The sequence below is a fragment of the Trachurus trachurus genome, assembly GCF_905171665.1.
Source record: "Trachurus trachurus genome assembly, chromosome: 19".
In the NCBI taxonomy this organism is placed as follows: domain Eukaryota; kingdom Metazoa; phylum Chordata; class Actinopteri; order Carangiformes; family Carangidae; genus Trachurus; species Trachurus trachurus.
The window spans coordinates 5,978,122-6,000,504 of record NC_139913.1 but is presented as its reverse complement, the minus strand read 5'-3'; the positions used below and the strand labels follow the sequence as shown (position 1 = coordinate 6,000,504).

Sequence of the window (22,383 nt, the reverse complement as noted above, 5' to 3'; positions counted from 1 at the left end):
ACTGTAACTAGACACAGATTTGATGACTTTGCTTCTCCCTGTGAGTGACCCCGGTGGGCAGTGTGTTGCTGTTGTAAATGTAAACTATAATCCCGCATCAGTAATTCATAGAAACCTTGATTTGAATGCCTCCAGTTGGTGTTTCTGCCATGTTTGCTGATTTTACTTAACAGCAACACACACACACACACTTACACATTCACACACACACAGAAAATACACGCAATAGATTGTCCTCGCAGGGTTGAGGCAGATTAGCGGCCTTACTTCAGAGCATGTGCTTTGCTAAGCTCTCTTAACCCCCTGACACCGGCTCACTCAGACACTCTGGGCCTCCGCACTGAGCCGCCACTAGTGGGCGCTGCAGCTGTGAACGACTTGGTGCCGAATCCGGAGGAGGAGGAGGAAAAGGAGGAGGAGGAGGCTGCAGAGAGTTAAATGTAATTTCATCTTCACATTGATCAGGGGAGGAGGGAGGGGTGGAGGGGGGGAAATGAACGTGAGCATATTTAGAGTAAGTGTGAAGGGCTGAGTGTGAGAAGGAAGAGACAGATGGAGAGCGAAGGAGACAGAGAGAGTGTTTGATGCAGAGAGAACAGACAATCCCTGCAGGCGTCTGTCAGCAAAAAAGATATGCAGATGTTTTTTTGTTTTGTTTTTTTTGTTTTTTTCAAATCTCCAGATGTTTCAAAGGCGTAAAGTCACAGGTCCGTGTGTCTGTTGGGTGTTTATGTGACTCCGGGGCAGCAAGCGGCACCCAGTCACATCCACTCCCTGTTTGTTCAACACTTTGAGTTTGACAGTAGTAACCTTGAAAAGTTCCTCCTCCTCCTGTAATCGTTTGACACTTTTGAAAGGGAACTTCACTTCACTTCACAGAGAGGCCGGCCACGCTGTGCTGTGTGTTGTGTGTGTTGGTGTGGACCGTGCGGTTGGTTGGTTGGTGTGTGGAGCGGCAGTAGATGATGATGAGGTTTGCATGTTTCTGTTTTGCGCGGTTCTGGTATCTTATCTGCAGCAGCACCTGAGCCGGACTGGACTGGACAGACCGCTGCGTGTCCATGAGGGCAGTGTGGGAAGACGCTGGTGGTGGGAAGAGAGAGACTGTGGCGATGTTGTTGTCGTTGTTGTGTTGAGGTCTTCAGTTCAGTGGGTGTAATAGCCATAGTAGTCTGCGTTGCTGTTGGTGTCCTTCTCGCAGATGTCTCCACCACTGCTGCGCGGGGGCGGGGAGTTTTCGGTGCTGGACGTGTACGGCGACACTCTCCTCTTCTTGTTGTCGCCCGCCCCCACGCTGCCCTCGAACAGGCCCGAGTCGGCAGAGTCTGCTGATTTCACCGAGGTTTCCAGCCAACCGTCCTCTCCTCCTCCTCCTCCTCCTCCTCCTCCTCCCCCCACCACCACCGCCGCCGCCACTGCTGCTGCTGCTGCTGCTGCCCCCCCCACACTGTCTTTGGGCTTGTCCTGCAGCAGCGGCAGCGGCTCGAGGAGCGAGGAGGAGGAAGAGGGAGGCGGCGGGTGCAGCCTGTGGTTGCCGGGCGACGTGGAGGAGGACGAGGAGGAGGAAGACGACGATATGGGTCTGAACCAGCCCAGACTGGGGTGGGTGGGGGGGCCGCCGGTTTTGCTGGCGTGGCTGAGGTACTGAGGGGTGGGCCGGCTGGTGCTCCATCCCGCTGCCGAAGTCGCCCCCGACACGGACACGCTGGTGGAGGCGAAAGGATGCTCGGGGTAGTAGCTGAGGGCGTGGTGGGCCGACGTCTGCAGGGGGAAGGGCTTGTAGAAACCGTTTCCGGAGAAGTCGCCCTCGTAGGAAGAGGCGAACTCCAGCCGGTTGGGGCCCACCACGCCCTGCTGGGGGGGCAGGTACCAGCGGCTGTGGGGGCTGGGGCTGGAGGACGACGGGTCTTTGTGCTGCTGGCCGAGGCCGATGGGCTCGCGGCCGTAGAAGCGGCTCTGGGGCAGGGGGCTCATGTACTGCTCGGAGAGGTAGCCCTGCGGGTAGCAGCTCCCCGGCAGCAGCTGCTGGCTCTCTGTGGGGGAGGGGGTGAGGCGATCAGAGTCGGGAGGAGCGTACAGCCTATAGGTAGGAGGAGGAGGAGGAGGAGGGGAAGAGGAAGAGAAGAGAGTGTGAGAAGAAAAGGAAAAAAAAGAAGGTGTTATTTCCTGCCCAAACCTCAAACTATCTATCAAACATCTCACAGCCCCTCACACCCTGTCACTGCAGCACACTCGAGCACAGCTGTAATGGCATATTCTAATATCACAGGGAGCACACAGAGCGTTTAAGAACAGTACAGTTGCTAAGGTTTATATCAAGATATCTTCATTTCATTTCATTTATTGGATCTCCATTAGCACCAGCACATTAGCATAGCTATTCTTCCTGGAGTCATCAAGGAAAAGTAGAACAAAAACAACTAATACAGTCACAACACACAGATACAATCATACAGTAGACGCAGACATACGTATAACACAAGACACAATACACAACTTATAAAATACAATTAAGAATCAATAAATATATACATACAAGGGGGAAAACAACATAGCAAAACATACAAAAAACAAAATAGTAAACTCATAGAGCAGAGGGAAGAGAACAGGCACTATAACATCTTCTTTGTTTCTCTTTTTGATTACTTACGTGTCATAATTGTCACGGAAACCTTTAGCGAAGGGGTTATGGTCTATTTTCAGCTGAGTGATCTGCGTGAGGAATAGGAGGAGTGCAATGAGAGAATGTAAGCATAGGGGAAAAGAGAAGGAGTGAGCAACAAGAGAGGAGTTCAGTTCACTGACTAATAATTAATGAGGATAACACTAACATGCACTTTCTACTCGTCGTCGTTGCTGCTGTTGTTGCGGAGGAGAAACACAAACGCACAGACGCATACACATGTAGTGATGCAATCAACACCATATTAAAAACAGTGGGAGTGTGAGTCTCTCACACAATGTATCTGAACAGCTGTTAAAGATATATAGCACACACACTAGGAGGCGGGGGCTGAGCTGCAGTTCTCAGGTCAGCTGGGGTGAGGTGACTCTCAGCTGAACCGAGCTGCTGTGTAGTTAACGGCACATGTTGACACTCACTTACTGTACTGTAGGTTATGGTAATGTAAATTAGTGTGGATGCATTTTTGATGCATGCATGCATAAACCAAAGCTTCTCTCTGAGACACAGCTCTGACATAAATCATTGAACTCTAACTCTCTTATCATGATGTTTTTTAGTTTTTTTTTTAACACAGGGTGTAAACGGTGTTGCTATGGTTACGTGTCAGTGGCGGTAACTTACAGCGATAACAATTCCAAACTCTGAAAACACATTGACAGAAAAACTGAGCTGAGGTTGAGGTTGTTGTTGACTGACTTACATCTGCGTTCTGATAAGCGGTGACGGCGATGAACTGCGTCTCCGGGAAGATGAAGGTTTGAGTTTTGGCCGACAGGAAGGGATCCTCCGAGCCGTCCTCCTTCACCTCCACGATGTGAAGACGAGGTTGATACTTGTGGAGCGACTGCAGCACGATCATCTGGAGAGGAGAGGAGAAGGAGGAGAAGAGTTGAGAAAATTTCTACCTTTAATAGAAAACGACAGAGACTCTGAGGGGAACTGTGAGGATGGAAAGTTACAATGCATCCATTTTAGAGTACTTTTCCACTGTCACATCCCATAATATGAATCATTTTGACATGACATATATCAGAGATTATGCAGAAATTGAACACTCATGTACTCCTCCTCTATAATACTGCTTATGCCATTTGGGATGTTTTTTTGCCATTAGATAATTTATGGAATCTGTATCAATCAAGATACTTTATTAATCCGTAAAGGAAATTATCGTGTCGGAGCAGCAGCATTCATACAGACACAAAAGGAAACAGCAACCATTAGATACAACCATTAAATAAAACTGATTTATATGAATACAAACACTAATTGGGATAAAAACAACTTATTGCACACTATTGGTCATTAAAAAGTCTTATGGCCACAAGCAGAAAAGATTTTCTGTACCTCTTTGTCTTACATCTTGGTGAGATCAGCCTGTCACTGTGTGTGCTTTTTCTAAAAACCTCTAATGCATGGAGTGGGTGACTGTCATTGCTCATGATGGCATTCATTTTATGAAGGTATGTGCCTGTATTTTCATCTACAAAATTAATATGGTTCTTCTATTTAAGACAAAAAGTAGGAGAGCAGGTAAAAAGGACAGTACTGTACCTGTGCCACATTGTTGGTGCTGCCCTTGTTGTTGGTGAGCTTGAGTTTGCTGAACGACACCTCTTGTCTCATCCAATGAGCTCCTGTGTTGGGGGAGTCAGGGTGCATGTACATCCTGTTCCCTGCAAGTGCAAAAAAAAAAAAAAAAAAGCAAATCATGAGCCACATGTACATCTGTAACTGATGTGTAGTGTTAAATATTCCCTGTCAGATCTGAAAAAAACACTTTTTTTTTACTCTTGACAACAGAATTCCCAACGCCTGCCATATAATGCTAATATACAGACAAGAGAATGAATTTGAACCGTTTCCTATATGATTAATAATAAAAACTTAAGAAAAGAAAGAAAGAAGAACCAATTTGCCCTAATTTTCTGTGGCACAACCACCGCCGACTTTTATGTGGTTGATTCAGCCGAATGAGTGGGATGTAAACACCACTCTTCTGTCATATTTAAAAAACAAAAAAAACATTTAAGTGACGGTTTCTGCAGAGGAAGATGATCTTGCTTCCAACCCTTTTATCTTTTAAGCATTGTTTTTGCAGGAATCAATCTCAGCACCATGATTTTTCACAGTGTTCACCACAATGACCTGCTAACCTTATATGAGCACACCACATAAGTGCACTATTAAATCTAATTGAGAGAAGCTGTTTCACCACAGTTTCCACAACTGTAGCACATCAGCAGTCACCTTTCCACAACACCTGGCACATGTGTGACAACACCTTGCACTTTCTCTCATTTAGATAATTGTGGTTTTTCTATCATCAATCACACACAAAATGTCATCTTGGTTGACTTGCTTTTGCTTTTTCTTCTGAGGTGTGAACAGCAGGAAATAATGAATGAATGAATGAATGCAGGAAGGCAGCACAGGGAGCATGAGGTGTGGATGGAGGCAGAGGTAAACAGAGATCTGTCGAGGACAGACGAGTTAAATGTGCTGCTGATGAGTCTTTACAGATGTAGGAGAAATGAGAGATTGACAGAAGATAATGGGAAGAAGCACGAATGATGACTAATTAGATCACCTCAAAGTAATAACACAACACCACATTTAAAAAGCAGTTCATCAGATAAGTAGCTTACTTAATGCAGAAAATAAAATACTTTTTTTCAGCCCACGCAAACTTGAAATGCATCTGCTCTGAATCTGCAAACATGTTAATGTAGCAGAAACTTGATCCAGACTCCAATTGACATGTTAGACTGTGAAAATGCATCCAATGTGCACTGCACTATACAGTATAAGATGCTGAAATTAAAATTAAAAAGGGCCAAATTGCAATGTTTATTTTACTAGTGAATGCAAATATATCTGAGGCTTAGTCAGAGCATCCAAGATAAAAGTTGAGTAGGTGTCTGAAAAAAAAAAAGGCTACCGGTAATTGTTGAAAAAGTTCAGGAAAAATGAGTTTTTCATCTGCATCCTCCCTGCAGAACGCATGACAAAGCTGCTGACTTCAAAAACAGCACAAACCAAATATCAGAGAGTCCGCAGAAACCTCTCACAACAATACTTGTGCATCATGATGCACGTCTTGGTTTCCCTACTGTATGCATGTAGGTTTGCTACAATATTGCTAAATCAACCACTTCCTCAACATCTTCCATTTTGCACGCACTGAGCTGAAGACCCAGCTCATTCACTGACCAGGATTTCCAGCTCATCGTCAACGACTTTCGCGTGAGAATTCGCTGTTAGAAGCCACAGACACAAATGTGAGGATGTTTTTTTAATATTTAAATTCATGGCCACAGGCGGTAAGTGAACGCAAACCTATAGTGTTTGTCTGAAATTCTCAGTAAAAGATTGAGGAATAAGAACCCTTCTGGTAATTGATATGATGTTTTCAACTGCAAATAGCATGCTGTGCTTTTTTATTACTCCACAATTTAAAAGACTCAAGTGATTGTAGCGATAAAAGAGCTGCTGTCAGTGAATCAGGACTATTTTTATTTGCGTCAGCTTTTGCAACATAAACTCTGAAACACTTTGTTATCAGATGGACATCGCTCTTTTTTTTGTTAGCATCATAATTCTGACTGACAGTGAGTTTTATTGAGTGAAATGTACCTGGCATGTTGCCTTCTGCTTTACCACACTGGACCCACTTGCCGCCCTGGTACCTCCAGTGGTGCTGATCCGCCAGAACCACGTCCACGTAGACGTTGTAGTGGGCGGACGGTTCCAAGACACTGATGTTGAAGCTTAGAAATGGGAACATCCTCCTGCATAAACACACAAGAGAGAAAAACATACAACCCCTGGTCAGATTTATTTGATCTGGGGATATCTAATTCTACTTTTGTTCACATATTTCTATATTTTCTCTGATATATATTGATATATAGATGTTGGAGGAAGTTCACTGACTTCCTCTTGTATTTACATTCTTAAAAATCTAATTTGCATTTAATTTTAACACAGTTATGTGTCAGTGAAAAGCTTTTGGCACTGAACACAGAAGTTGACAGCTGTTAAATGTAGTACACTTGGTTTGAATTTAAAAGAAAAAATTGACAATACTGAAAAAAAAAATACAATCCTCACAAAATATTTACTCTGCAGGATTTAGCATATGAGAGGGTGCAGTGTTAATTGCAACAAGTATATTTAATGAACACAGGAACCTTGGAAGTAATCCACACAATTCTGCAAATTAAAGGGAACGAGGTGACAGTGACAAAACTAAGTCTGACATATTTATCACAACGGTTCCTGTTGAATTATTTAGCTCCATTTGTGCAGTTTGTCCTCATTTGTACGAACTAATAGCTCTGGTGTGTGAATGAAGATATAATAAGTGCCAGGCTATTTAAGGACAATGATGCAAGTTGTAAGGCAGGGAGGTGATTCCCGTTTGGACCGCCTGACAACCAGACCCTCTCTTGTTCATTCACCAGCTGAGGAATCAGAGTAAAGGGAGGTGTGGTAGCTGGGGAGACAGAGTGTAGGTGAATATTTAATGCTGCTGTTAATAAAAGATGCTCTAGAAGCTGCTCCTGATTGCAGGAGCTTTACATATTGAACTCATTTTGATCACAGAGGACTTCAGTGAGACGGGGTAACCGGGAGTTCAGGGTTTTCCCCGGACACTTCAACCCAGAGAAGGAGAGAGAGGGAGAGAGGGAGAGAGGGAGAGAGAGAGGCTGGGTTAGACACAGGGAAAAATTAGATGCACAAATATAAGACATGGACGCAGAACACACAAAGCGACAAACGTACCACGACAGATGGACATTTGTGACATGCTACAGTGGCATAGTTATATATACAGTAAAGTGCATGTAGTGCTCACAGAGAAGCACTTACTGCTCCTGTCTTATCAACCCTGTAGAGTAGGAGCTCATACCTTACATTATAGAGCAACAAACAGCATAATCCAATGTGCAAAATGCCTTGGCAATCAATAATTGTTGAGATATTTTAGAGTCGAGGACACAAAACTCTAGAAGCTCAGAAATTAACACCTACCAACACCGAAATATAAAAAGAAAAAGAAAAGAAATGAAGGTGAGCCATGGATGTATTGAGGTGAGCTAGCTGTTTTCACCTACTTCCTGTATTTTAAGCTAAGCTAATGCTACATCCAAACTAGCCTACTACGTTTTTCCATTTAAATTTCCACTTAAAACGTGAGGATTTCTTTGAGTTATTTGTTTCATTATCCTAATATTTAAGTTAAATGTACTCAATTTTTCCATTTTTATTTACCGTAAGTTTACTATTTTAAAAGGTAAAAGCGACCGTTTTCGCTCCACTTCCGGGAACGCATATCACGTGACCGTCGTCGTACACTGGGCATGCGCAAACCAGTGTAAACAGGAAGTACAGCTACTATCGCTATGGCTACTTCTACAAGCTAGGAGCAGAAAAGTCGGTTTTATCGTTAAAAATCATTGCGCAATTTATCTGCGCAACAGCTGCGATTAGAAAAGACAACAAGGTGAGTGACATTTATAATTCATATAATTCATATCCACAAAGAAGGTGTGTTTTAAAACTAAAACTCAGTAGTGGGAATGTTATAGTCAAAGCTAGACTGGCTTCACTTTATTTTGGCGGTTTTATATCAATTTGTGCTTTCTCATAAAAACTATTTCTTTAAATAAGAAGACAGTGAAGTGTGTGTGTGTGTCTGGTCGAGTAAATACACAACTACATGTGAATCTGTGCTCCAGTCTGGGTCTATATGAGGTCACCAGAGTGTAGTTGGTGTTAATAAATCAGGGCAACATGTTTGACATTCTGGCCCAGCTGTTTTACACTGGCTAACAGCACCCGAGGCTATGGAGCAAATACACCCAACCAACCCGTCCCTGTGATTGAGTTTTTATTTTCTACTTCTGTATGTCCTGGTTGTAGCACTTTTTGCAGCACAGCTACAGTACATGCTTTGCTTTTTTTTCCCCCAGTGAGGAGTTTGCGTGCATCTGTTAAGAGAGAGTGAGTGATAAAGATAAGAAAGGTAGTGGTGGTGACTTTGTTGTGTACATTTCAGGGCTGAAATGAGTGTACACAAAGAATAAGAAAAAAAACCTCCTCTTATCAGAAATGCACTTTTCTGCACTATTCCTAAAATGTTTTGGCGTGGGTGCAATAAGATACGATCTATTGTTAGTTTGATCACTGCTGTAAACTGTGATACAGAACAACATATAGCGCCACAAAGAGATACATTGGTCTGATAAACCATTTTCTAGAGAAGAATAAGAAGACAGAGAAGCGACGTGTAGTGTTGTGTTGCTTCGGCTTGAACTTGCAACAACTATCGTCACGTCTGGATGGAAATTCATCTCATTTATATTCAGTGTGTCATCCCTGCAGCTACTTGGTCATTTAGCGGTGTAAAAAGCAGCGAGACAACGTGTCGGAGGTTACAGTCTGTCAGCAGACTGGTGGCACACCTGCAGGGCCCGTTCCTCCTACAACAGTGTTTATGTGTCTTTCTACACAGTTTTGCTTCAACAGTAAATACAAAAATAAGTTAAATATACGAAACTAACAACATTACTCTAGATATTACGTCAGTTTTTTTCCTTTTGTGGGCGTTTGTCACCTTCAGTGTGAGTATCGAACACTAAACGTACTATTTAATCACATGTTGGCTGATGTAATTCATAATTTAGTCTGTGTTCATTCTTATAATGTCCCTTTTCTTTTGGCAACATTTAAAGGCTGGTAATTTTACTTTTTTTTTTTCCTATTGCTAATAAATAACAAAAAATTAATCTTTTCTTGAATATAATGCATGTTTTTATTCCTCTGTACCACAGAGCGCTGTCGTTGTGCAAAATGACACGTTCCAACATTACCATAAACACACACCACCAGTGTAGTTTATATTGACTCAGCCCCCCCCACCACACACACACACACACACACACATATATACACAACACACATACATACACACACCCATCCTCTGCACTAGATCTGTATTAAACTGCAGCTGAAAGTAAAGTCCCTTGTTCACTATTTCCTCCTATTTGAGTAGGGCTCAAAACTACAGAGCACAGTTTTTGAAATAAATTTTTTAATCAGTTATCTACACACTGATAATGAAACGATACCCAGATCGACCGATACGACTTGTGTATTCACTCATACATTAACGAAGCTGTTGAAATCTTTACCTCCTTATATTGAAATCATTATCTCCTTGTTTTTTTCATTTTATTAAACCGGATATGCTTGAATTATGTGATGCAAACTCCAAAATATTCATGAATATAGATTCTGTTTTGTGCGTTTCAATGGCGGCTCTTTATTCTTGTGGACTGAGCACACACACACACATACAGACACACACACACCCTTCTCCTCAACCTTCAGTGGTAAGACAAAACCCTTCTCCGCCCGGTCCCAGTTGGGTCTTTCTGGCTACATGGCGAGTCCGGTTTAACAATCAATCATAGTTCTGGGTGAAACACAATCGTGGCAGCAGCTCTTTAGTGGCTCGCAAAGAACAGGTGACAGGGCTCTTCTTCCACTGCCGCGTTTTAATACAAGTGAAAACAGAAACTCGGCTGTTCAGCAATGGCAGAAGAACCCACCTACGCTGCGAGAGTGATCTAGAAAGTGGATGAGTAGTTGTCGTCTTTTCTTTTTTTTTTGCTCTACTGATATTGTCGATTCACTTATACTAGAGCTTTTATAGGAAATCAGTACTTGACAAAGGGGGGAACCCATAGAAAACACAACACAGAGGGGTATTTGCATGTGGGGGCGGCGCCTCGGGTTTTATGTTCAGAGTTCATCAAGAGAAGCTGAAAAACACAAAACACATGTTGGCGTTTAGGTATTGTCAGTGTGGTGTTGGCGGTGGCAGGATGCAGTTTCTACCTACAGAGTTCCACATGTGTTATTTTAGTTTTATGTGGCTTTAATTATAAGGAAAACTGAAGTGTGTGTGTGCTCTTTCTTAGCAGATGATTTCACAACTGGCTGGAGCACAGATTTCGTGGACTGGCTTGCCTTGCCTTGGACACCAGTGGGAATCAAACCAGCAGCTCTTGCAGCTATAGCAGACAGACTCCCTAACCAACCTGCCAGTGTGCCACCTCTGATTCAATGGAAACTTGACAGTAATGACAAAAGGCTGGCACTCCCTCGGCCCAATCCAGGTATATACGCACATGAATACTCATAACTGTAGTCTTTTTGCAGACAAAACACCATAGAAACAGATGAGTGTGGTGAACCAGCCAGTAATACAGAGACAGTACCGCTGGTGGTGACATTTAAAAGCAAAAAAAAAAAAAAATCAAAATAAACTGAGTGAATGTTGGGGAGAGAGGAGGAAGAAGAAGAAGAAGGGGGGGGTTGGTTGGGTTTGCGTAGACAGAGGGCGCGGGAGGGGAAACCGCGGGGGGGGAAACGGAGGTTAGAGAAAGGGGAAAAGGAAAGAGCAGAGGGTGGAGTGAGGGGAGGGAGAGGTGGAGGGGTGGAGGGGTGGAGGGGTTTGTCCTGGGGATGCAAGGCAGCGGCTGGAGAGAAAGGGAAAGGAACTGGATATTCACCAGGGAGAGGACTTTTCTACATGAGCGCACCCGCTGATTCATCCGGACAGGAGTTCAGGTCCAGTTTTTGTCACCGTGTGTACGCTTGATCATCTGTGACGAAAACATGCCAGTCTACAGCTGCTGCCGGACACAAGCACTCTGCAACACGCAGGCACGCTCGCCCCTGTGCCGACTTATTTCACAGAAAATTCAGCCACCGGAGACGTCGAAATTTCGTTTCTGCAGCGCGTGTTTCATGCTTCTTCATGCCTCATAAAGGATAAGACTGGTGTTATTCTATTTTATTATCAGCAGCAGCGTCATCAAATCCTATGAAAACCCCTAAAACCAGGCCTGACTGCCAGTCCATAACACCACGTGGCTGCTTGTTCATATAGTAAGGATATAGATTCATTTTTCTTAATAGTAAATGATGCATTAATAATAGTCTATTTTAATTCACATTTTGTGCTCTAACGGTGCTTTCAGCAGCAAGACGGTGAGTCAAAATCAACTACAGTGTGTCTGTGTGCTCATGTTAATAAGGAAACATGTCACCCAGTTCAGCAGTGATGTATTTCTATTAGTTTCTGAACGTCAATGGAGCTCTATTGCTCAGAGGGGTGAGATATACGAGGCTTTGGAAACACACACCTGTTAGTCGGATCAATTAATTGTTAGTTTTTTAAGAGATTTGTTACTAGTAATTAAATTTTTTTTTTAAATCAACTAATGCTTTGCTGCAGGGCTGTTTTTTCAGTCCTTATCAGGCTCAAGGTTTTTTATTAACGCTCTCTTAAAACCAAATGTGGAGCAACAACAACAGTAGGAATGGGCCTGTGGCCTGTGTGTGGAGTTCACCGCTGACTTATTAGTGGAGGTGATAACATGGTAGAGGAAGTGCTTGTTTAGCTGTCTGAAGAATATTGGCAGAAGATGTTTCTGCGAAAAGCTGCATATTAACACATAAACAGCTGAACAGGAAGTAACAAGTCATAGTGCCAAAACCTTGAAATAGTCGCACTTCTGCTTTCAGAGAGAGACACAGAGACAGAGATGGATAGATAGATAGAGAGAAAGAGTTAATGCATAAGACTTCCAAACATTCCTAAAAACAGCATCTTGTAATGTTGATTGATGATAGTGAATGAAGTTCTTTGACTTGGTGATGATCAGTGACATGCACAGCAGCACTGTACTGAAAGGTCTGTGGCAGCCACCGTATAGAGAGAAAACACCCACTCTCTCTCATTTCCTTGGTGATGTGAAGTGATATATCTGACACAAACCTACTCTGGAAAGAAACTCGATTGTTTATAAAGTTTATATAAATGTAGAGAATGTTTCACTTTTGTATTCGACGAAGCAGCTGCAGTCCTTCATGTTGATTTGTGTGATGTTGATTCTGTGTTTTGTTTTTTTTGTGGTGAGGAGGAAACTTGCCCCTCACCGACTCGACTCATGGCGGCACTTTGTTCTAAGTAGCTTCTATTCTTGGGAGGCAAATAAATGAAAGAGTGATTTCCTCTCAAGAAAAACTACCAGACTGATAAGTGTCACCTCGTGGACTCAGTGGAGCAGAGAGAGCACATGAGCATGATTCCTCTGACGCTGAAGTCGAGCTCCGTTTTATTTTCCTGAAAGCTGATTTGTATGGTAAGACCCACTGAGTCCTATCTCCTTCCTAGAACACGTACACAGCGCATTCAGACGGATCTTTGATGAGCTTTATCTGTGGCTTATTGACCGATTGACTTGAAGCTTTGATCACTGATAAGATTTTCTTTGATTAATCTATATATAATATGTTATTTTCCAGATTAAATTAAAAAAGTCCCCGCAAAAAACCACCGCAAGGAAAAGTTTCTCCTCTTGACTCATGTCTGAACTCACCCCAGCACTCAGTCCCCAGGTGTAGGATCAGCACATTGGTCAGAGAAATGAATAAGGTAAAAAAAAAAAAGTTTCTCTTTCTCTTCTCAGTTTTAGTCACTTTTTTAGTTTTATTACTAAACTAGAAAATCCCATTATTTTGCATCTAAGAAGCTTCGGTTTTCATGTTTCTCTACCAGTGATTTGTTGGACGTCAAATGATGTCTTTCAGCCTCGACGCTGCACGACGTTGTGTTGTGTTGTGTTGTGTTGTGTGCAGCCTCGGTGAACTCTGCCTTACTGTGCTATATAGTCAAAACGCAGCCTGTGCATGTGTACTGGGCCCTGAAATTGTATCAACTAGTGTGGTGATCTGAATTTAGCTCATGAGAAGTGTAGATGAATTCACGCACTCCCCTCCTCCTCTTCCTCCTCCTCCTCCTTCCTCCTCCTCCTCCTCCTCTTTTTTGCCTCAGACCCATAAAAATGTCTCCAGATTTCAAAGCCCAGGTGTGGTATACACGAGCAAAAAAAAACTTCTAAAGAGATCAGTAGGGGCTGTGCTGTGTGTGCAGCCAACATCTAGTGCAGGCTGAAGAAAAAAAAAGAAAAAGAGAGAGAGAGAATCTAGTCTCTGACTTCCTGAACTTCAAAGATGCCTCAGCTTCTCAGCGTGGCCATCTAAAGGCTCGGTGGTGTTTGACCCTGCTCTCTGCTCTGCACTCTGCAGCTCCTCTCACCCTTTCTCCTAGAAACCGGGGTTTTGATGAACATTGCAGACCCTCAGACTTATACCTCTCTAAAAAAATATTGCAGTGGGAGCCTGAACTCAGGATTCTGCCTCTCTGATATTGAAAAACCATCTTTTTCTTTCCTCCACTTCAGGGAGTTTTTGTTATGTTGTTAAAGTTTTAAAAAAAATAAGAAAGAAAAGAGTCTCCATCATAGTGCAGCTTCTTCAGCGCTTATTGCGTCTGTGCAGGTCAGGGAGGGACCTGAGATAAAAAAAGTGAAAAAGAAACAAACAAAAAAAGAAAGAAAAATGCCATTTTCATTGGGAGGATTTGACATTTTCGTAATGTGAGGTTTGTGGTTTTTGCGCAACATGAAAATTTTGCTTTTTTGTTGCATGTGGAAGGATAACACCTCCGCGCCCATTTCACCGATCATGTTATTATTGTGGTAGTATTTAACACTGCTGTGCACTGAAAAGTCTAGCAAGTGTGTGTCTGTCTCTCTGTGTGTGTGTGTGTGTCATGTCTTATCTTTTTCTTTGAAGACAGATGGAAAAAACGATAAAATGATAAGAAATGTTTAATTAGATGAGACAGCTACTTTTTTTTTGTTCTGCTTTACAGTGCATCCTGCCAGGGCTGGTGACGTGACAGAACACACACACACACTCACACACACACACTTGGAAGCACAATAAAAACACAAATTAACAACACAAACTACATTAAACTCTCTCTACTTTTGCTAAAACTTCACAAAACTAATGCACGCCTTCAAATCTTAAATCCGCTGCGTGCTTTATGCAACAATGGAGCCGAGCTAAGGGCAGCCTGCAATATTTTTTAATTATGGTAAAAAAAATTTTTTTTAAATCAGCAGAAACTACTTTCCAACTTCAAATGAAGTCATCAAAGTGCAGTGAGAATGAGAATAGCCCTGGCAGCAGCAGGTGTAGTATCTCCAGGAGTCAACTAGAGAGTCAATGAGACTCTGCAGGTCAAAGGGGAATTGAGTGAGACAGGAACCTGCTGCAGCTGCTAAAGAGCTAGAAGAAACACTAGAGAAAACACAAGAAAAAAAGGTGGTTGTCCTTTTTTTAATTCTGAGATTTTTTTTTTTTTTGGTTGTTTTGTTTTGTAAATTATAATTTTTCCTTTTCTTTCATTCTTTCTCTTTTAAATCTGGTGTCACTTTAATAAAAGCTGCGGTGCTCAGCAGCTGACAAGCCGAGTGAAGTCAGTGGAAATATCAGTGTCCTCCTCGGTGACAGCGGCTCGCGCTCCGTGCACAGATCCGCGCCATGAGAAACCCGCGGCCTCAAACCTTCTGTCAAACACGAGCAAGGCGCCGTATTAGTGAATTAATCCCCATCGACGTGATGACTGCGTCTTAATGCTCGCTGACCCATCTCACCTCCACCCCCTCCACTCCCCACTCCGCCCCCTCTTCCTATAAATCTCCCCCAAGAGCTCTGCCACCACACTTTTGACATCTTGCACTGTTGTTATTTATTATTAATAATATTAATATTACCTGTCAGTTTATATCTCAGTTTCGCTCTCGTTTCCAAAAGCCACCGACATGAGATACAGCGCTGAGGTTTTAATTATCAAAAAAAAAGACAGTTTATCTCTTTATCACCTCTTGTTTTTAAAAAATTCTCACAGTCACAGGAAAGTTTGTCACAGATTGTTTTTTCTTCCAGCTAATAAATATTAAAATCACACGTTTTTACCCCCTTCTCCTCCTTCTTCTATTATTGAAGCGCATTGGGGAAGCAGAGCAGTTTACCCGGTAACAAACAGCAGCTTCCAGTGTGAATTGAAAGTAAAACTGTGAGTTTATGTCTCTGCAAAAATAATAATCCAAATGTAAGTGAGTGACCCCCTGCTGTGTGTCAGACTGAAGGAGACCCCGCTGGTCGCTGAGGTCAAGCTCAGGTGTCTCCATCATCACCACCGTCATTTCTCTGGCGCGTCAGCAACTTGAGCCTGAAGCAAAATTTCGATGTGATGATTTTTTTTATTTATTTGCATAACATAAAGTTAGAAAAGCAAAAATATGTGTTTTTATAATAAATTATTTGCATGTTTTTTAAATTCTACTCAATTAACTTTGGCAAATAAAAAAAGCGGAAGTTTCTTGTTAATTTAACTCTTTGTGACTCAGCTCTGCAGCAAAATTGTGCGTAAAAACCAAAAGTGTAAAAAAATCCACCTTAATTGTGCCCAAAATTGTCATGGAGGTCAGAGGTCACTATTACCACTATTATCACCTTGTCAACTCCAAACTCAAAGCTGTCAGCTGATCAGTGAAGTGTCGGTGTGATACCTGCAGATTTCCGTAGTGAACAGGAGTCAAAACAGCGCTGACCTGTGACCTGCTCTCACAGACACTGACACAAGATGTTCTTTAATTCTTTAAAGGCTGCTTTTTTTTCTTGTTTTGTTTTGTTTTTTTGAAGTTAAATTAACACAAGTTGAACTGTTGATGTGTGTGTTCGCCATGCAGACTGGCAGCATAAATTATATGCAAAACCCAAAAGGACAGCGGTGCGTAATTTCTCAGCCTTTTCGCAGCCAAAACCAGATCTAGACGAGTGGTCTAGTCTGTGGGTTTTTACTGGTGTTAGGGGAGGGGGAATAAGAGAAAAAAAGAGAAAAGCTCTGGAGTGATCAAGTGAGACTTACCTGCCCTGTTTGGTGATTATCATCTCGGTTTGGAACTTGTGGAACTTGGCCCATAGCGGGTAGTTATTGAGCAGCGCCTGCGTCTTCCCGCTCACCTGTAGCCCAGGTAGAGGGTAGAGAGGCGGCCGCTGGTAGCCGTGCTGAAAGCTGGCGGCGTAATTCTCCGGAGACGAGGAGGAGTACACGTCTTTACCGCCCGTGGGGAACTCTCCTGCCGCCGTGGGGATGTAACCCTGCCCGGCCGCGCTCCTCGGCGGCGACCGCACTCCGCCGTACGGGCAGCTGCTCAGGGTCTGTGCGTAAAACCTGCCGGGCTGCGCCGCTCCGTAGCCCCCCACCGCCTGCTCCGAGTGGTGGTACGGCAGCGCCAGAGTGTCCTGACCGCTCTGGACCGAGTCCGGGTAGTAAAACCTCGCGTCCTGAATCCCCATTTTGAACTCGGCTAGATCCTTGCTGCTGCTGCCGCGGTGGTGGTGGTGGAGGTGACTGCTGATGATGTCGGTGTTCTTTCCGAAAGTTTGCGTTTCAGCCCCATTCAACATGCTGAGGTAGAGGTTGCCACCTATGCCGCCCATTTGCAGCCCCGCTCTCCCCGGTCTGTGCGTAATGTCATAAGTCTCCACTCGTGCGTCCAGTCAAATAAGAGCATGTACAATAAGAAAAAAGAAAAAAGAAAAATCACAAAACAACACAGCGTGGACTCTGCTCCTCTGCCAGGACGCAGCGCTCTGTCATGCCACCAACTTTAAACTGTGGCGTCAAGTCAAATCATATAAAGACTCAGTGGACTCTCCTCTCTCTGTCTCTTTAAACTTTCTTTATTACCCGAGCAGATGATGATGATGATGGTGATGGTGGTGATGATGCTGATTGTCTTGTTGTTTCTTGTCTTATTGTGACGTGTGGAGTCGCTACCAGTGACCCAGACCCGGGCTGACTCCTCTAACCTGCATGTGATATATACATTTAGTATAAGTGGTCATATTTTGGAGGTGTGTCATGGTGCGCGCGAGGGGGACGCGATAGGCTCCAGATATGAAAAAGAGGCGTCGCCCTCGTCACGGAGTTAACTTCACACAAATCACACACACACTTAAACACACACACACACACGCACACTCTCTATCTCATTAAGGAACAAAAGGGCAGGAATTGATTTAATGAGGATCAGAATTAATTTTTGAATATCGATAATTACAGATATTTTAAAATATCTTTACAGGAAATAAAAATCACTTAATTTAACTGGTGTAAAATTACAGTAAAATGCCACAACTTATTTATTTATTTATTTTTGCATTTTCGTTAAAGGATAATGAATAATTAATATTACTATGATGTTGTTTTTATAGACGGGTGCAATAAGGTGAATTAAAACTAAAACATAATTAATTTATTAGATATTTAAACAGTATACCACAGAATAACTACCAGTTATTCACACATTAAATCCACGTTATAATTAAACAGGAAAATAAAGTTATTTCAGTGAGGGACACATGTTTTCCGCTTCTTTTGACTTTTTTAAAAATAGTTAAGATAAAGATTATTATGATTAATTATGTTAGTTCTTCCGATTTGACAGGAAACGCGCGGAGTCTAAATTGATTTATTATAAGTGAAGTGCGCCATGTTGAAATTCTCTGAATTCTCTGCCAAGCAAATTGTTTCTTTCAGTTTTATAGTTGTTTCTTACCATAAATGAGTTGAAGAGTTGAATCATCAACCAGATTTGATTTTCATTTTCCATCTGATTCATTGAAAACACCTCAAAAACACCTCAAAGGAGTTTTTTTTTTCGTTTATGAAAACGCCTCTGCAGAAAACGAACGTGTGTGAGGGGGTGAGTTTGCCTATTAAATGCTTTTTAATTATATTATTAATGTGATTCTGTTGTTGCTGTTTCAGTTGTGCAAAATCAGGAAATGGAAATTCATGCTGCAAAAACACATTGCATTTATTTCTTTATTTGTAGGACAGAAAATTAGATTTGTAAAAATACATTTTCAAATGTAATCCTTTATGAAATTCACCTGTTACTGTGTTAATTATCTTTCATTTGTTACGATCAAGTATATGCATTAATAGTAATGTAAGGGTATTTATCTTAGTTGTGCACATGTTGATTTAGTTGAAGTGGATTGTTTGTTTCTGAGAAGTCAGGACCTGTTTCCCAAATCTGTCAACTGTGGAGAACAAAGTTTCATGTCCGGCAGTCCCACAGACCCACAGTCCACCCAGATGTTGTAACCGCTGCATGTTGTTATGTATTACTATGTTAATGAACATGTTTAAATGTCCTGGATGTTGCATTTTAACAGGAACAGATTATGTATGAATTAGACGCATACTGCACTGTGGATGGAAGAAGATGGCATTTGTGGCGGCAGAAAACACCTCAGAAAGCATCAGGTAAGGTTTCACTACCAGTCAAACATGCAAAGTGAACTTTCACAAACGTTTACAGGTTAGAGCCAATCGCACATCACTGGAGCTCTGAGTCTGAATGAAAGAGAAAGTGAATTTTGGTGACTTGACTCTCTTCTCACTCTGAGACCTTTTTCACTGGTCTGTGGTCAGCCAGTGCTGAACTGGACAGAGGATCTGCTCCATAAACACAGATGAAAGAGATAAACCCCCCCGGAGGTATTAGCAGCTGTGTTCAGTGCACGTTAATAGACGAAACCCCCCCTCCAGTGCAGGTATGACACAGTTATACCCCCCCACCCCCCCTATCCTCTCCATCCTCGACACTGTCACTGCTCTAATCCCACTTCCTGCGTCTCTTCTAGCAAGGTGAGCTCACAAGGGCAACACGCTGAAGTCATCAGTGTTGACACGGCTGGCGAGAGGGGCCACAGTGTGAGCGACACTACGGCCGCAACGGCCAGCCAGGCGTGTCCACTCCACTCCAGCCCACCACCACCAACCACCAAACCCCCCCATCCCCGGGGCCTCGAGTCACCACTTCCTCTTCTCTGCTCCCCCTGCTTCCGGTTAAACCCCCCGGGCCATCACCTTGTGAAGCAAAATCAGCTTTCATTTTCTCCTGGAAGTGTTACTAGCAGGTCAGGTGGCTCTCATCATGCACAGAGGCGTAAAGCAAAAAAAAAAAAGCACACAGGGGATGATTTTATTTTATTTGGATCCCCATTAGCTGATGTAGTTTACATCAACTATTCTTCCTGGGGTCCGATCAGTGTAACAATAAAAATAATAGGATAAAAATAAAAATACAATTCAGAAATACACAATCAAAACATAACAAGAGATTTACATAGGCAACATACAGTATGTAAAAGTAACAGCATATAGCCAATAATCTAAACATCTAATCAGATATAGAGACACATGTGATTTTGTGGGGAATCATCACACATATACAGTGTCAAAACACACACTCAGATACAGCGACACACACAGGAAATAAATCATTTATGGGTAAACTACAACCTTTTGTGAGCTGCCATTAGGTGTTTCTTCACTTGTTTTTTGAAACTGACCTTGCTCTGGGTTTTAGAGATGTGACCCGGAAGAGAATTTCATTCAACAATGGCTCTGTAGAGCACAGTTTGTTGTTTGAAGTTGGGTTTTTGCTTTGGGAACACAGTATTTACCACTAATTGCATGTCTGGTGGGATATGAGTGTGTATCAGCACATACATGAGTGTAAGTTGTTCATATAGACAATCAGGGATTTTAAAATAATAAATGTCTCTCACAAAGGAGATTAGAGATGATTGTAACCTTGCATCTACTTTCAGCCAGTCAAGTTGGGATGATGATGATGATGATGGTGGTTGTGGCACAAACCCACATTTCTGCTCTGATTTCTGGATGGATGTGTTCTAACGTAAGTCAGTCTGGGTGAGCGTGGAGATATAAATAGTGAATTATAACATCCCTCATCCCTGCAGACGTGAGAGGTAGAGCTGCAACTGGATACACGCGGATATAAAACCTTGATGGTTGTAAAAGAATGTAGTTAAAACAAGTGCGGTCGGCTTCTGTGGGCCGACGGATTTAGACGTGTTAGACGGACACATCAGCAGATGTCTTTCTCAACATGTCTTCATTAACGGTATCGCCGCGCCACTCCATTAAAACAGATGATATTTTGTGGACGAGGAAAGAGGAGGCGGCGGTGATTTTTTTTATTTATCTTTTTTAGATGGTGAGAATTACACTGTGAAATCGTTAAGTGGCTGAAAATAAAGGTGAAACCTGAAAATGAGCTTGGTTTTTACTCAGTGTGTCGTTAATGACAGTCTGGATTCCTGGCTGACATTAAAGGCCTCGCGCAGTGCATCAAAGGAAGTGTTGGGGATAGAAATGTGCTGCGTCTCAAACTGAATGCGTTAGGCACATGTTGCAGAAGTCACTGGTGCAAATTTAAATCGGGTAGGAGTGTCTCGAATTGAACAAGGGCGTTGTCAATGATTGGAAATGATGATTGCAGTATGTAAATGTTTTATTTTTCTGTGATTTTGACTGTTGGTTTGTCTCATTTCAAAGGCACACCAGTGCAACCAAAGTCTTGAGGCTCTTTCAAATATGGCTGACAAATGCAGCCTTCATTTCTGATGAATCTAACAGGTGAATCAAGGTCGACCCAACATATCCCAAGATTCATTGCACGGCAGTAATGAAAGCAAACATTACAGAGCACAAGAGGGAGCCATCTGTGATGTTTCTGCCCAGTTCAACAGTAACGATACAACTGTTAAAACCAGCGACCTTAAAAACTCTGGACTTTATTAGAAGAAAAAAGTTTTATGTTGTTTTTGGTTGGTGGATGCACGACGCAAATCCTTCTTAGACAAGAAGATCTCATTTCAGTTCAGCCTATACAACATCTATACCTTTGTAGACCAAAGCCATGTTTCCACTGCAGGAGTTCCTGGTAAAAGGAGGGGGTAGGAACTTCTACAGGAACCGTCCTCTCACTTGGCCCTCTCAGTGGCCGTGTCTCCACTGCAGACAGGACCCACCGGGCTCTTATGGCGACATCCAACATGTTTCAATCCGCGAGGTCGTTGTGCATGTGTGTGTGTGTTTTTTTTTTTACCAGGCCTACTGCTACTCTCGTCTTTTACTGAGTTATTCTCTCTTTTTCCGGCCGTCTCGTGTTTTTAATAACGTTGGGTTTTAAAAATGCCGCTTATTTCAGGGCTTTCTCTAAGCGTCACATCCTGCTTTGAGTCTGACCAATCAGCACAGAGTAAATCTCATGCCCCACCGGGACATTTTCAGAGTACCTACCCCTAGGCAGGGACTCCGTTCAGCCCCGTAAAAGTTCTTGTAGACGACCCTGTGGGGGAGATTCCTGCAGTGGAGACACGCACCAATGGGGCCGGCCTCGTAAAATTACCCCGAAGTTCCTGCAGTGGAAACGCGCCTAAACTCTACCCTTCAGTCTCTCTGTGCCAACTCTTCGGCCTCCTCCCCGAACTCTCAACTTTCAAATTTCACAGGAACTTTGTGCAGTTTCTCGGGTGTGTTGAGGTGAGAAAACAGAGGGCAGGAGTTGGATTTTTCTCTTCACACTCCCTCTGCCACTTTCTGTGAACATAACCGACACTCTCACTGACACGCAGTTGTCCTCACTGTGCGGTTCATCATCTCATGCAAGCTTCCGACATTCGTTTGCACACAGATTCAGGTTTTTACAGCTAAACTGTGCTAACGTCAGGAAACGATGAGGTTGAGGTCAAAGTCGTGACACCGCCCCATCATCCATCCATCCATCCATCCACGCTGGCTTCCTCACTCCTCTCTCTGGATGAACTTTGGTTCAGGAGTTGTTCTGAAACACACTTGAACCTTTTTAAAG

General features: G+C 42.9%; 1 protein-coding gene across 1 annotated transcript; it reads right to left on the bottom strand.

Annotated features, from left to right (window-relative positions):
* Positions 1 to 400: 400 nt before the first annotated feature.
* Positions 401 to 17,475, bottom strand: tbx21 (T-box transcription factor 21). Its single transcript, XM_083994552.1, has 6 exons — positions 16,551 to 17,475; positions 6,323 to 6,477; positions 4,241 to 4,362; positions 3,387 to 3,545; positions 2,651 to 2,712; positions 401 to 2,080 (listed from the first exon to the last, which is right to left on the bottom strand). Exons 1-6 carry the CDS (start codon positions 17,123 to 17,125, stop codon positions 1,147 to 1,149), a joined length of 2,007 nt encoding a protein of 668 aa, XP_083850678.1. The 5' UTR covers positions 17,126 to 17,475; the 3' UTR covers positions 401 to 1,146.
* Positions 17,476 to 22,383: the final 4,908 nt, after the last annotated feature.

Coding starts and splice junctions, on each gene's coding strand:
- tbx21 (XM_083994552.1), bottom strand. CDS start 17,125: ATGGGCGGCATAGGTGGCAACCTCTACCTCAGCATGTTGAATGGGGCT. Junction 3,546..4,240: donor GCACCAACAATGTGGCACAG/GTACAGTACTGT, acceptor TCTCCTCTCCAG/ATGATCGTGCTGCAGTCGCT. Junction 2,713..3,386: donor CCGCTTATCAGAACGCAGAT/GTAAGTCAGTCA, acceptor TTCCTCACGCAG/ATCACTCAGCTGAAAATAGA.